Source organism: Biomphalaria glabrata, chromosome 9 (assembly GCF_947242115.1).
Source record: "Biomphalaria glabrata chromosome 9, xgBioGlab47.1, whole genome shotgun sequence".
NCBI classification, from domain to species: Eukaryota; Metazoa; Mollusca; class Gastropoda; family Planorbidae; genus Biomphalaria; species Biomphalaria glabrata.
In genome coordinates this window covers 22,445,808-22,459,986 of record NC_074719.1, presented here as the reverse complement: position 1 = coordinate 22,459,986, position 14,179 = coordinate 22,445,808, and the positions used below count along the sequence as shown (strand labels likewise).

At 39.1% G+C, this 14,179-nt stretch overlaps 1 protein-coding gene across 23 annotated transcripts in view; it reads left to right on the top strand.

Moving 5' to 3' along the window:
- The window catches only part of LOC106071147 (ras/Rap GTPase-activating protein SynGAP-like), a 212,801-nt gene that overhangs the window by 131,662 nt on the left and 66,960 nt on the right, over positions 1-14,179 (top strand). For 17 of the 23 annotated variants that reach the window (XR_008779765.1, XM_056041130.1, XM_056041131.1 and 14 more), the window contains one exon: positions 7,113-7,265. The exons of 1 other annotated variant lie outside the window; for it this stretch is intronic. Coding sequence is in view for 21 of the 22 variants with exons in the window: in XM_056041130.1 (XP_055897105.1) it covers positions 7,113-7,265 (153 nt within the window). In the remaining variant the exon portion in view is untranslated. Of the gene's footprint in view, positions 1-438; positions 3,180-7,112; positions 7,266-14,179 lie in introns of those variants that run through there. 5 more of the 23 variants (XM_056041146.1, XM_056041148.1, XM_056041147.1 and 2 more) reach the window with 5 other exon arrangements.

Genomic DNA, 14,179 nt, shown 5'->3' with positions numbered 1-14,179 from the left:
TGACATCACTAGGAAGAGTCACGATAGTGCTGTTACTTCTCCCTGAGCTTCTCGTGTTAGTCTACAACTATATTACAACCCTAAACAGTTTGGGACAATTTATTGTTGTTGTTATGTTTGTACTTGGTAATGGTACTAGGAAACATTTCTAGATAGCAGGAACAACTAGTCATTATTATGGACCTCCCCCTCCCATTAAAGCCTCTCTTTACCTGTTCAATAAGTAGATACCATAAAACAGTCTACCAGCCTAGTCTGCTGCATGCTCCGATGAGTACGCTAAGTCAGCTCACGTTTGGGTTCGTGCCAGTTGAACGTTCAACCTTTCATGGCCTCCTCCCCCCTCCCGTCCCACTATTTTGCTGGTTTGGCTTTTTTTTTTACTTCTCTCTATTTCATTTCCTTTTTCTCTTTTTCATGAAGTCTGTGTGTGTGTGTTCGCTTAGTGTGTGTGTGTGTTAGTGAGTGTTGCGGCTAGATACACACAGACAAGTAAGTCCACGTTACTAGAACAACACTCCTGTGTTTATTGCTAGTTCACTCTGACAGACGCGCTGATGTAGTGGCTTGTGTTGTTTTCTCTCTAGTTTGTGTCCCCACACTTGAGAATCGTGAGTACTTCGTACTTTTGACAAGATGATAGGAGACCCGATGCTAGTCTTGAGATTAAATTCGTTCTACGGTCCTGGATGTATTTATGTAGTAAGTGTCCACCTCTGGGCCCGGCTGCCAGTGTACTGCCCCGCTTTTCAAAGTTGGTGCAGATAAAGCAGGCAGGGTGGTGTGCCCTGGTATCGTGATGGTCAGACTGATATCTGGAACATGTTTATGGCCAACTGGGTAGACGTAGCGCAGTGAAGTAATCCCATAAAAACATCACATCTGGGTGTACGCGGACTATTTCACTTGTACGGAAAGTTCTTGTGACGCCATATTTACTGCAGCCTAGTGTTTAGTGTAGACACGATGTTTAACCTGTGTGTTTTTTATATTAGTTTTTTTTTTTCGCCTACGTCGTGTGTGCTTTAGTCTAGACAACACATAATTTGTTCAAGTCACTTATGGTTAGTGTATGATGGAGTTAAACTCATAAAATACAATTGACATTGTATTTTTTTAAAGTACTATAAATATCTACTTGACTCGTGTATTTTAAGATAGATTCAATGCCGGATATAGGGGGCTGGGGAGCTGCGATCATCGGTCGACAAAGGTTATATTGGCTTTTAATTCCTATAGAAGAGAGCATTGCCATTCAGTCACTCTGAGTTATTTCTTGGGTTAGTTTATAAAGCGTTTGAATGGAAGCTCAACAAATTGAATCTGTAGGACAAAGCGTGTTTGTGTAGTTTTCAAGCTCTGACCTTAAAGTTTAACTATCACTACTATGATAGTTAACAGTAAACAATGTCACTTAAGTTGACTTGGCTTGACAGTTTGGTTCTAATGAACTATTATGCTTGCTTTTGTTCAGTTCATGTACAGAATTAGTATTTGAAACTATCACAATTGCATTGAATAACATCTTCAATCAGATTGTCTATGCCTGCGGACTGACACATGTACTAACGGACTGACACATGTACTAACGGACTGACACATGTACTAACGGACTGACACATGTACTAACGGACTGACACATGTACAAACGTGCCTCTGGTTCACGTGTGTGTGAGCTTATGTCTCTGCTCGACCAGTCCAGTCAAGCTACTCACATTCACGTAGCTGGGACTGTCACTTAAATGAGAGTCACTGCATTCTCTTTGATGGGATACTGTAATCTATCGGTCACTCTGGCCACGGGAGTATCACTGATACAGGACTCTCGTGCTCACCCATAGTGTTAGGCGATGGATCACGTGGAAACATAGCATGACGTTTCTCTTGCATTTCACGTTTAGAGCTGTGTAGCCGTACATCTCTGAGTAGCACCCCGCCTAGCACTAGATAGGCTGCACCGGTTCATATTACGCGTGCTCTTAATAAAACACGCACACCTGCCCAGACAGCTAGCACGCGTGCACGTGTGTAACTTGAACGGCGGAAGTGAAAGAACACTAAATCACGTCCTGACGATGCAGTGCCTGGCTGAAAGACCTTTCCGTTGTAGCCCCAGCTCCTAACTTAATGTGTAACCCATCTTGTCACTACAGAGTACGGGCAGCTGACAACTAAGGGGAGATGAAAACTCGCTGGTCATAAAACAGAATGACCTCCGACCTTCTTATAAATGTTGAAGCGATGCATACACGTTCATACTCCTGGTTTTCAACGTGTTTTGTCAACACATTTGTTATGAAAGTAGGAAGTCGCCTCAAAGGAGGGAACTGGTCCAAGGGGGAGTTAATTTAAGAAGCGTGGCGTTGGAAGAATATGAACAGAGGCAAGCAATGCTAATTGTTACTAATATAGCACTGCGTAATGGAGATCCCGCTCATCAACATACTACCACGCACACAATCACACACACACACACATCACATACACACTTTCTCTATAAATAAACATTAATTATTCAAACAAAATCAGTGGCTCGTATTTTGTCTGCAGTTAGACAGCTCGGAATGGGATCGATTGTTTAGAATGGCATAGCCTTGGTGAGCCTCTAGTTGGGAATGTTGTTTGTGGCTGTCTCTTGGTTGAAACCTCTCTTTACAAGAGCTTTGTTTGACTTGGCCAAGTGTTAAGTGTTCAGCCGAGAGGCTATTGAACTGTTTGGATCCGGCCTTTCGAGGAGATGAATGCACCTTTTTTTTTGTTTTACTGTGTTGGCATGATTGCCATTCTAACTAGTGGAGATATATGAGATAGAGGAATGAATATAGTACATATTTAGAAACACACAATGTGACCTTTTTGGTGGACTCTTGAGTGCTAAATGTAGGCATACTAGACTACAGTTGTGGATATTTCTGAACAAACAGTAGTTCTATAGAGACACGACAATGTGAACTGTCACTGTAATGGACTTGTGATATCCATGGATTGCTAAGTGTGAACACTCTAGTACAATTGTGGACATCTTTAAAGATGAGCAAACCTATCTCCAGGGATAGATTCTCCTCGGCCTCCGAGAAGATCAGGAGGAGCCGGGAGGTATGTACCAAGAGAGGGAGGATCCTGTCTGAGAAGAGTAAACAACATGTGGAAGTTGAGGAGTTTGTACAGAATGAGGAAAGGTGAGTAGTCTCTGTGTGTGTGTGAGTGAGTGTGAGTCTGAGATAGAGACGTGGACATTGTTGTTCATCATGGTCAGAGCTCATATATTTCTTGGAGGGATGAATTCACTTTGCTAATCAATCTAGTTCATATCAGTAGTTCATTTATTGAAGGGGTCAACGCCCTTTCTACCTGATGTACTTGATGTGTCTTTTTTTAAAATTCATTTCATAGCAGCAGTAACGAGACTACACGGAATACATGGAGACATTTGAGTGCTACACAGGAAGTAAGACATCCGCACGAAAAGACATGAAACTAGTGACATTCTGATAGGCCACTTAAGCTGCCATAGACTAGAAGTGACTAACTAGTGACATTGGGATAGGCAACTAAAGCTGTCATAGACTAGAAGTGACTAACCAGTGACATTCTGATAGGCAACTAAAGCTGTCATAGACTAGAAGTGACTAACTAGTGACATTCTGATAGGCAACTAAGGCTGACATAGACTAGAAGTGACTAACTAGTGACATTCTGATAGGCAACTAAAACTTGACATAGACTAGAAGTGACTAGTGACATTCTGATAGGCAACTTAAGCTGTCATAACTAGAAGTGACTAACTAGTGACATTCTGATAGGCAACTTAAGCTGTCATAGACTAGAAGTGACTAACTAGTGACATTCTGATAGGCAACTTAAGCTGTCATAGACTAGAAGTGACTAACTAGTGACATTCTGATAGGCAACGAAAGCTGTCATAGACTAGAAGTGACTAACTAGTGACATTCTGATAGGTAAATAAAGCTGTCATAGACTAGTAGTGACTAACCAGTGACATTCTGATAGGCAACTTAAGCTGTCATAGACTAGAAGTGACTAACTAGTGACATTGGGATAGGCAACTTAAGCTGCCATAGACTAGAAGTGACTAACTAGTGACATTGGGATAGGCAACTAAAGCTGTCATAGACTAGAAGTGACTAACCAGTGACATTCTGATAGGCAACTAAAGCTGTCATAGACTAGAAGTGACTAACTAGTGACATTCTGATAGGCAACTTAAGCTGTCATAGACTAGAAGTGACTAACTAGTGACATTCTGATAGGCAACTAAAGCTGTCATAGACTAGAAGTGACTAACTAGTGACATTCTGATAGGCAACTAAGGCTGACATAGACTAGAAGTGACTAACTAGTGACATTCTGATAGGCAACTTAAGCTGTCATAGACTAGAAGTGACTAACTAGTGACATTCTGATAGGCAACTTAAGCTGCCATAGACTAGAAGTGACTAACTAGTGACATTCTGATAGGTAAATAAAGCTGTCATAGACTAGTAGTGACTAACTAGTGACATTCTGATAGGCAACTAAGGCTGACATAGACTAGAAGTGACTAACTAGTGACATTCTGATAGGCAACTTAAGCTGTCATAGACTAGAAGTGACTAACTAGTGACATTCTGATAGGCAACTAAAGCTGTCATAGACTAGAAGTGACTAACCAGTGACATTCTGATAGGCAACTTAAGCTGTCATAGACTAGAAGTGACTAACTAGTGACATTCTGATAGGCAACTAAGGCTGACATAGACTAGAAGTGACTAACTAGTGACATTCTGATAGGCAACTTAAGCTGTCATAGACTAGAAGTGACTAGCTAGTGACATTCTGATAGGCAACTAAAGCTGTCATAGACTAGAAGTGACTAACTAGTGACATTCTGATAGGCGACTGAAGCTGTCATAGACTAAAAGTGACTAACTAGTGACATTCTGATAGGCAACTAAAGCTGTCATAGACTAGAAGTGACTAACTAGTGACATTCTGATAGGCAGCTAAAGCTGTCATAGACTAGAAGTGACTAACTAGTGACATTCTGATAGGCAACTAAAGCTGTCATAGACTAGAAGTGACTAACTAGTGACATTCTGATAGGCAACTAAAGCTGTCATAGACTAGAAGTGACTAACTAGTGACATTCTGATAGCAACTAAGGCTGTCATAGACTAGAAGTGACTAACTAATGACATTCTGATAGGCAACTAAGGCTGTCATAGACTAGAAGTGACTAACTAGTGACATTCTGATAGGCAACTAAAGCGCTCATAGACTAGAAGTGACTAACTAGTGACATTCTGATAGGCAACTAAAGCTGTCATAGACTAGACATTAGGATGACAAGAGATAACCACAAGCTCCATTATAAAAAAAAACATTTTTTCCTTTCCAGTATTTGGAACGTACACATATCTATATATTTGTTTCATGCTGTAGGCTGCTATCTATTTTGGTTTATAGCCAACTCTTTATACGATTGCTTAACTTGTACCATTCTCTTAATGCGTCTGTCAGCTCATGAAACTGATGTTCTGCTAAATCTGTACAGCCCACACTGCAGCACACATGGGATGTTTAGTAGTTTGTCCACTTCATGACATAGCTATCTCTTCCTTTCAGTAGCGTACTTGTCACTCTGTGCACAAAGTAGGTCGAGTGCTGCTGACGTCTTAAATCTGCCTGGAAAAAAAATCAACAGTCCATGAACACTCCCTTGCTTCTTTCCCTTTAACAGCTGGCCACTGAGTCCACTGACCACTGAGTCCACTGAGTCCACTGACCACTGAGTCCACTGATCTAGACATTCGATAACACGGTTGAAGTTTGTCTACCCAACATCCAACTTGTATATATCTGGTACAGGTCGTAATGTTGTTTTGTCCAATTGATATGACGGATCCAAGTCCCCTGGTTCTATACATCTACAGGGAACTCAAAGGATGTTGGTATTTCTTCAGTAACTCTAGAAGTACACTGTACACTGTATCTAGCGGTCCTTGGGTGTCAAGAAATACACATTTGAAATAGAATGCCGAATCCATGATGCATTTGATGACATGTGCGTGTCATGTTTGACATATGCTTATTAAGCATTAAGCAACTCCAACCTTCATGCGATGTACGTGTGAATTGAACTGTTGTGTCCGTAGTGTCCAGCGTCTACCAAGTCTATGTATGGCTACAAGATCAGGTCTAATGTAGTTACTACTTATTGTATGATCTATGTTTTCATGTCATTCTCTTAGTGTTTACTTACTTTGAGATTTGTTTCTTTGACAAGCATGAGTTGTAGTTTTGATTTTGTTTGGTTTCGTTAATTTATATATTGCTGTGGGGGAAAGCATGTTGTTCTTTTTTTCAAATTTCAATGTTATTTGTTCCTTAAAAGGTAGGAATATATATGCATATTTGCATGCTAATTATAGTGCTGGGTATCGGGACACAGTAGTATGTTGTGGTCATGTCACGTCAATAAAAACCTATTCAAGGAACAAATAATGTTTTTTGTTTGTGACTCAATGTATTGCATGCATTCTGTTGGATGTGCCCATGTTTGAAATAGTCTGAATAAGAACATTGAATACAAATTGTTAAACAATTCAAATAAAAAAAAAATGCGTTGAGTAACTTTCAAAATGAATGTTAAAGAATCAATTCTACAGTAGGTCCTAAAATGTCAGTCTTTTTATCCTCTCTGAATTTTCTTTCAGAGTTGGGAAATTTAAATTGATCATGGTCACATTTACTTAACACAGACTTAATCATGTTCATAAACTTATACATATTATAAAGCATTCTAAACAAATAATATAACTTTGATTTAAATGACTTCTGTTGGCACTATTAACCCAGATCTATGTGTTTTACACCTACACTGCCTAAAACGTTCCTAAGAGTTCTCAAGTAGGAATGCACTGCACAATCACTAGTTGATGTCACGCCATCTCTTGTTTCCTATTGATTCTGCTACAGCATCCCTCACGCTTGTTTCCTGGCCCGATCATGTCAGAGTTATGTTTTGTTAGGATTATAACTTTGTCCATGTTTGTCATTAACTCCAGCACATTACTCCCCTTCTCCCCCCTATCCAATTCATTTCCATTTAGCACCTCCCTGATGGGCACACTGAGGAGGACCATGAGCCTGGGCCGGCTCAGCAAGAGAAAGGGTAAAAGTAACAGAGAGTTGGCAGGAGGAGGCGGCACCCCTCCGTCGGCCTCCCAGTCCAGACAGATCACTCCGCATGCCTCCCCAGCATTGTGAGTAAAAGCCTTGATAACATCCTCTTCTACTCAAGCCTAGATAACATCCTCTTCTACTCAAGCCTAGATAACATCCTCTTCTACTCAAGCCTAGATAACATCCTCTTCTACTAAAAGCCTAGATAACATCCTCTTCCACTCAAGCCTAGATAACATCCTCTTCTACTCAAGCCTAGATAACATCCTCTTCTACTCAAGCCTAGATAACATCCTCTTCTACTAAAAGCCTAGATAACATCCTCTTCTACTCAAGCCTAGATAACATCCTCTTCTACTCAAGCCTAGATAACATCCTCTCCTACTAAAAGCCTAGATAACATCCTCCTCTACTTAAAGCCTAGATAACATCCTCTTCTACTAAAAGCCTAGATAACATCCTCTTCTACTAAAAGCCTAGATAACATCCTCTTCTACTCAAGCCTAGATAACATCCTCTTCTACTCAAAGCCTAGATAACATCCTCTTCTACTAAAAGCCTAGATAACATCCTCTTCTTCTCAAGCCTAGATAACATCCTCTTCTTCTCAAGCCTAGATAACATCCTCTTCTTCTCAAGCCTAGATAACATCCTCTTCTACTAAAAGCCTAGATAACATCCTCTTCTTCTCAAGCCTAGATAACATCCTCTTCTTCTCAAGCCTAGATAACATCCTCTTCTACTCAAGCCTAGATAACATCCTCTTCTACTAAAAGCCTAGATAACATCCTCTTCTACTCAAGCCTAGATAACATCCTCTTCTACTAAAAGCCTAGATAACATCCTCTTCTTCTCAAGCCTAGATAACATCCTCTTCTACTCAAGCCTAGATAACATCCTCTTCTACTCAAGCCTAGATAACATCCTCTTCTTCTCAAGCCTAGATAACATCCTCTTCTACTAAAAGCCTAGATAACATCCTCTTCTTCTCAAGCCTAGATAACATCCTCTTCTTCTCAAGCCTAGATAACATCCTCTTCTACTCAAGCCTAGATAACATCCTCTTCTACTCAAGCCTTGATAACATCCTCTCCTACTAAAAGCCTAGATAACATCCTCTTCTACTCAAGCCTAGATAACATCCTCTTCTACTAAAAGCCTAGATAACATCCTCTTCTACTCAAGCCTAGATAACATCCTCTTCTACTCAAGCCTAGATAACATCCTCTTCTACTAAAAGCCTAGATAACATCCTCTTCTACTCAAGCCTAGATAACATCCTCTCCTACTAAAAGCCTAGATAACATCCTCTTCTACTAAAAGCCTAGATAACATCCTCTCCTACTAAAAGCCTAGATAACATCCTCTCCTACTAAAAGCCTAGATAACATCCTCTTCTACTCAAGCCTAGATAACATCCTCTTCTACTAAAAGCCTAGATAACATCCTCTTCTACTAAAAGCCTAGATAACATCCTCTCCTACTAAAAGCCTAGATAACATCCTCTTCTACTAAAAGCCTAGATAACATCCTCTTCTACTCAAGCCTAGATAACATCCTCTTCTTCTCAAGCCTAGATAACATCCTCTTCTACTAAAAGCCTAGATAACATCCTCTTCCACTCAAGCCTAGATAACTTCCTCTTCTACTCAAGCCTAGATAACATCCTCTTCTACTCAAGCCTAGATAACATCCTCTTCTACTCAAGCCTAGATAACATCCTCTTCCACTCAAGCCTAGATAACTTCCTCTTCTACTCAAGCCTAGATAACATCCTCTTCTACTCAAGCCTAGATAACATCCTCTTCTACTCAAGCCTAGATAACATCCTCTTCTACTCAAGCCTAGATAACATCCTCTTCTACTAAAAGCCTAGATAACATCCTCTTCTACTAAAAGCCTAGATAACATCCTCTTCTACTAAAAGCCTAGATAACATCCTCTTCTACTCAAGCCTAGATAACATCCTCTTCTACTAAAAGCCTAGATAACATCCTCTTCTACTCAAGCCTAGATAACATCCTCTTATACTCAAGCCTAGATAACATCCTCTCCTACTCAAGCCTAGATAACATCCTCTTCTACTAAAAGCCTAGATAACATCCTCTTCTACTAAAAGCCTAGATAACATCCTCTCCTACTAAAAGCCTAGATAACATCCTCTTCTACTCAAAGCCTAGATAACATCCTCTTCTACTCAAGCCTAGATAACATCCTCTTCTACTCAAAGCCTAGATAACATCCTCTTCTACTCAAGCCTAGATAACATCCTCTTCTACTCAAGCCTAGATAACATCCTCTTCTACTAAAAGCCTAGATAACATCCTCTTCTACTAAAAGCCTAGATAACATCCTCTCCTACTAAAAGCCTAGATAACATCCTCTCCTACTAAAAGCCTAGATAACATCCTCTTCTACTCAAAGCCTAGATAACATCCTCTTCTACTCAAGCCTATATAACATCCTCTTCTACTCAAAGCCTAGATAACATCCTCTTCTACTCAAGCCTAGATAACATCCTCTTCTACTCAAGCCTAGATAACATCCTCTTCTACTAAAAGCCTAGATAACATCCTCTTCTACTAAAAGCCTAGATAACATCCTCTTCTACTAAAAGCCTAGATAACATCCTCTCCTACTAAAAGCCTAAATAACATCCTCCTCTACTAAAAGCCTAGATAACATCCTCTTCTACTAAAAGCCTAGATAACATCCTCTTCTACTAAAAGCCTAGATAACATCCTCTTCTACTAAAAGCCTAGATAACATCCTCTCCTACTAAAAGCCTAGATAACATCCTCTTCTACTAAAAGCCTAGATAACATCCTCTCCTACTAAAAGCCTAGATAACATCCTCCTCTACTTAAAGCCTAGATAACATCCTCTTCTACTAAAAGCCTAGATAACATCCTCTTCTACTCAAGCCTAGATAACATCCTCTTCAACTCAAAGCCTAGATAACATCCTTTCCTACTAAAAGCCTAGATAACATCCTCCTCTACTTAAAGCCTAGATAACATCCTCTTCTACTAAAAGCCTAGATAACATCCTCTTCTACTAAAAGCCTAGATAACATCCTCTTCTACTCAAGCCTAGATAACATCCTCTTCTACTCAAAGCCTAGATAACATCCTCTCCTACTAAAAGCCTAGATAACATCCTCCTCTACTTAAAGCCTAGATAACATCCTCTTCTACTAAAAGCCTAGATAACATCCTCTTCTACTAAAAGCCTAGATAACATCCTCTTCTACTCAAGCCTAGATAACATCCTCTTCTACTCAAGCCTAGATAACATCCTCTTCTACTCAAAGCCTCGATAACATCCTCTCCTACTAAAAGCCTAGATAACATCCTCTCCTACTTAAAGCCTAGATAACATCCTCTTCTACTCAAAGCCTAGATAACATCCTCTCCTACTAAAAGCCTAGATAACATCCTCCTCTACTTAAAGCCTAGATAACATCCTCTCCTACTAAAAGCCTAGATAACATCCTCCTCTACTTAAAGCCTAGATAACATCCTCTTCTACTAAAAGCCTAGATAACATCCTCTTCTACTCAAGCCTAGATAACATCCGCTTCTACTCAAGCCTAGATAACATCCTCTTCTACTCAAAGCCTAGATAACATCCTCTCCTACTTAAAGCCTAGATAACATCCTCTCCTACTTAAAGCCTAGATAACATCCTCTTCTACTCAAAGCCTAGATAACATCCTCTCCTACTAAAAGCCTAGATAACATCCTCCTCTACTTAAAGCCTAGATAACATCCTCTCCTACTAAAAGCCTAGATAACATCCTCCTCTACTTAAAGCCTAGATAACATCCTCTTCTACTCAAGCCTAGATAACATCCTCTTCTTCTCAAGCCTAGATAACATCCTCTTCTACTAAAAGCCTAGATAACATCCTCTTCCACTCAAGCCTAGATAACATCCTCTTCTACTCAAGCCTAGATAACATCCTCTTCTACTCAAGCCTAGATAACATCCTCTTCTACTAAAAGCCTAGATAACATCCTCTTCTACTAAAAGCCTAGATAACATCCTCTTCTACTCAAGCCTAGATAACATCCTCTTCTACTAAAAGCCTAGATAACATCCTCTTCTACTCAAGCCTAGATAACATCCTCTTATACTCAAGCCTAGATAACATCCTCTCCTACTCAAGCCTAGATAACATCCTCTTCTACTAAAAGCCTAGATAACATCCTCTTCTACTAAAAGCCTAGATAACATCCTCTCCTACTAAAAGCCTAGATAACATCCTCTTCTACTCAAAGCCTAGATAACATCCTCTTCTACTCAAGCCTAGATAACATCCTCTTCTACTCAAAGCCTAGATAACATCCTCTTCTACTCAAGCCTAGATAACATCCTCTTCTACTCAAGCCTAGATAACATCCTCTTCTACTAAAAGCCTAGATAACATCCTCTTCTACTAAAAGCCTAGATAACATCCTCTCCTACTAAAAGCCTAGATAACATCCTCTCCTACTAAAAGCCTAGATAACATCCTCTTCTACTCAAAGCCTAGATAACATCCTCTTCTACTCAAGCCTATATAACATCCTCTTCTACTCAAAGCCTAGATAACATCCTCTTCTACTCAAGCCTAGATAACATCCTCTTCTACTCAAGCCTAGATAACATCCTCTTCTACTAAAAGCCTAGATAACATCCTCTTCTACTAAAAGCCTAGATAACATCCTCTTCTACTAAAAGCCTAGATAACATCCTCTCCTACTAAAAGCCTAGATAACATCCTCCTCTACTAAAAGCCTAGATAACATCCTCTTCTACTAAAAGCCTAGATAACATCCTCTTCTACTAAAAGCCTAGATAACATCCTCTCCTACTAAAAGCCTAGATAACATCCTCTTCTACTAAAAGCCTAGATAACATCCTCTCCTACTAAAAGCCTAGATAACATCCTCCTCTACTTAAAGCCTAGATAACATCCTCTTCTACTAAAAGCCTAGATAACATCCTCTTCTACTCAAGCCTAGATAACATCCTCTTCAACTCAAAGCCTAGATAACATCCTCTCCTACTAAAAGCCTAGATAACATCCTCCTCTACTTAAAGCCTAGATAACATCCTCTTCTACTAAAAGCCTAGATAACATCCTCTTCTACTAAAAGCCTAGATAACATCCTCTTCTACTCAAGCCTAGATAACATCCTCTTCTACTCAAAGCCTAGATAACATCCTCTCCTACTAAAAGCCTAGATAACATCCTCCTCTACTTAAAGCCTAGATAACATCCTCTTCTACTAAAAGCCTAGATAACATCCTCTTCTACTAAAAGCCTAGATAACATCCTCTTCTACTCAAGCCTAGATAACATCCTCTTCTACTCAAGCCTAGATAACATCCTCTTCTACTCAAAGCCTCGATAACATCCTCTCCTACTAAAAGCCTAGATAACATCCTCTCCTACTTAAAGCCTAGATAACATCCTCTTCTACTCAAAGCCTAGATAACATCCTCTCCTACTAAAAGCCTAGATAACATCCTCCTCTACTTAAAGCCTAGATAACATCCTCTCCTACTAAAAGCCTAGATAACATCCTCCTCTACTTAAAGCCTAGATAACATCCTCTTCTACTAAAAGCCTAGATAACATCCTCTTCTACTCAAGCCTAGATAACATCCTCTTCTACTCAAGCCTAGATAACATCCTCTTCTACTCAAAGCCTAGATAACATCCTCTCCTACTAAAAGCCTAGATAACATCCTCTCCTACTTAAAGCCTAGATAACATCCTCTTCTACTCAAAGCCTAGATAACATCCTCTCCTACTAAAAGCCTAGATAACATCCTCCTCTACTTAAAGCCTAGATAACATCCTCTCCTACTAAAAGCCTAGATAACATCCTCCTCTACTTAAAGCCTAGATAACATCCTCTTCTACTAAAAGCCTTGCTAGAGCTTTAAAAAGTAGTCGAATAGCTCAGCCTTTTCTTTAATTAGTAACATCTTCTCTCTCTCTCTCTCTACTTCTCTGTCTATCACTAAGTCCCGCCATAGAACTCAGCAAGAATGGGTTACAATGAAAGGTGGTTTGCTTTTCTTTAACTTCTGGACTTGTATTTTTTTTTAATCTAGTTCTATATTCAGTTAGTGCTTCTCAAACCTTTAAGTTAGTGTTTTACATTTATCTGTTAGACATTATGATGAGTGAATAAAGATAAGCTAAATTTTAAGTTCTTCGATGTATTTGTAAATATTTTAATGAAAATTTATCAAATGCTTTAAATAAAATATATTATGCTTTGCAAACATCCAGGACTCATTTCCTCATTTCTAAATAGAGTAACTTGTTAGTGTTATTTGTAAGCTAGTATAGTTTGAGAAGCACTAGTCGCTATTTAACTAGGATGACAATAACTGTTTTGCTTACCATCAGTGCTAATAAAGTCATGCCAGCAGAAATCAACTCACAAGTTCCTTACACTTTGTTTCAACACCGGGGTGAACTTTTCAAAGGATTTATTTCTACACAACCTTTTCATTTGTAACTATTAGCTCCAGATTATGGTGAAGGTAGATTTAGGATTGTACGTTGTCCAATGTTACCTTGTTTCACTTTATACTAAAATAACATAGCACCTTGGGCTTTTGAGAATTATTGCATAGTCTGTGTGTGGCATTTAATAGAATAGCTTAGATCACTGTAGTAGATTCCTGCTAAACTCAACTGTTTATCTGGGCTATTTATAATAAGTTGAAACTTCTGTACTGTTTATTATTGTGTCTGTTATTTTGTAAGGTTCGTAGTATATCTATTTAATGTAACTAAACAACTTTCTCTAAGTTTCTTTGATATTATTTTTTTTTATTTTAATGTAAATCTGTTTCTCTGTAATGTTTATTTGTAATAACTCAAATTAGTTTTAGTAAGAAAAAAAATGATTACTAAAAGACTGACCAATTAGTTCTGACTAGAAATAGTTTTAAATCAGTCTCTTTTCTTAGTTTTAAATCAGTCT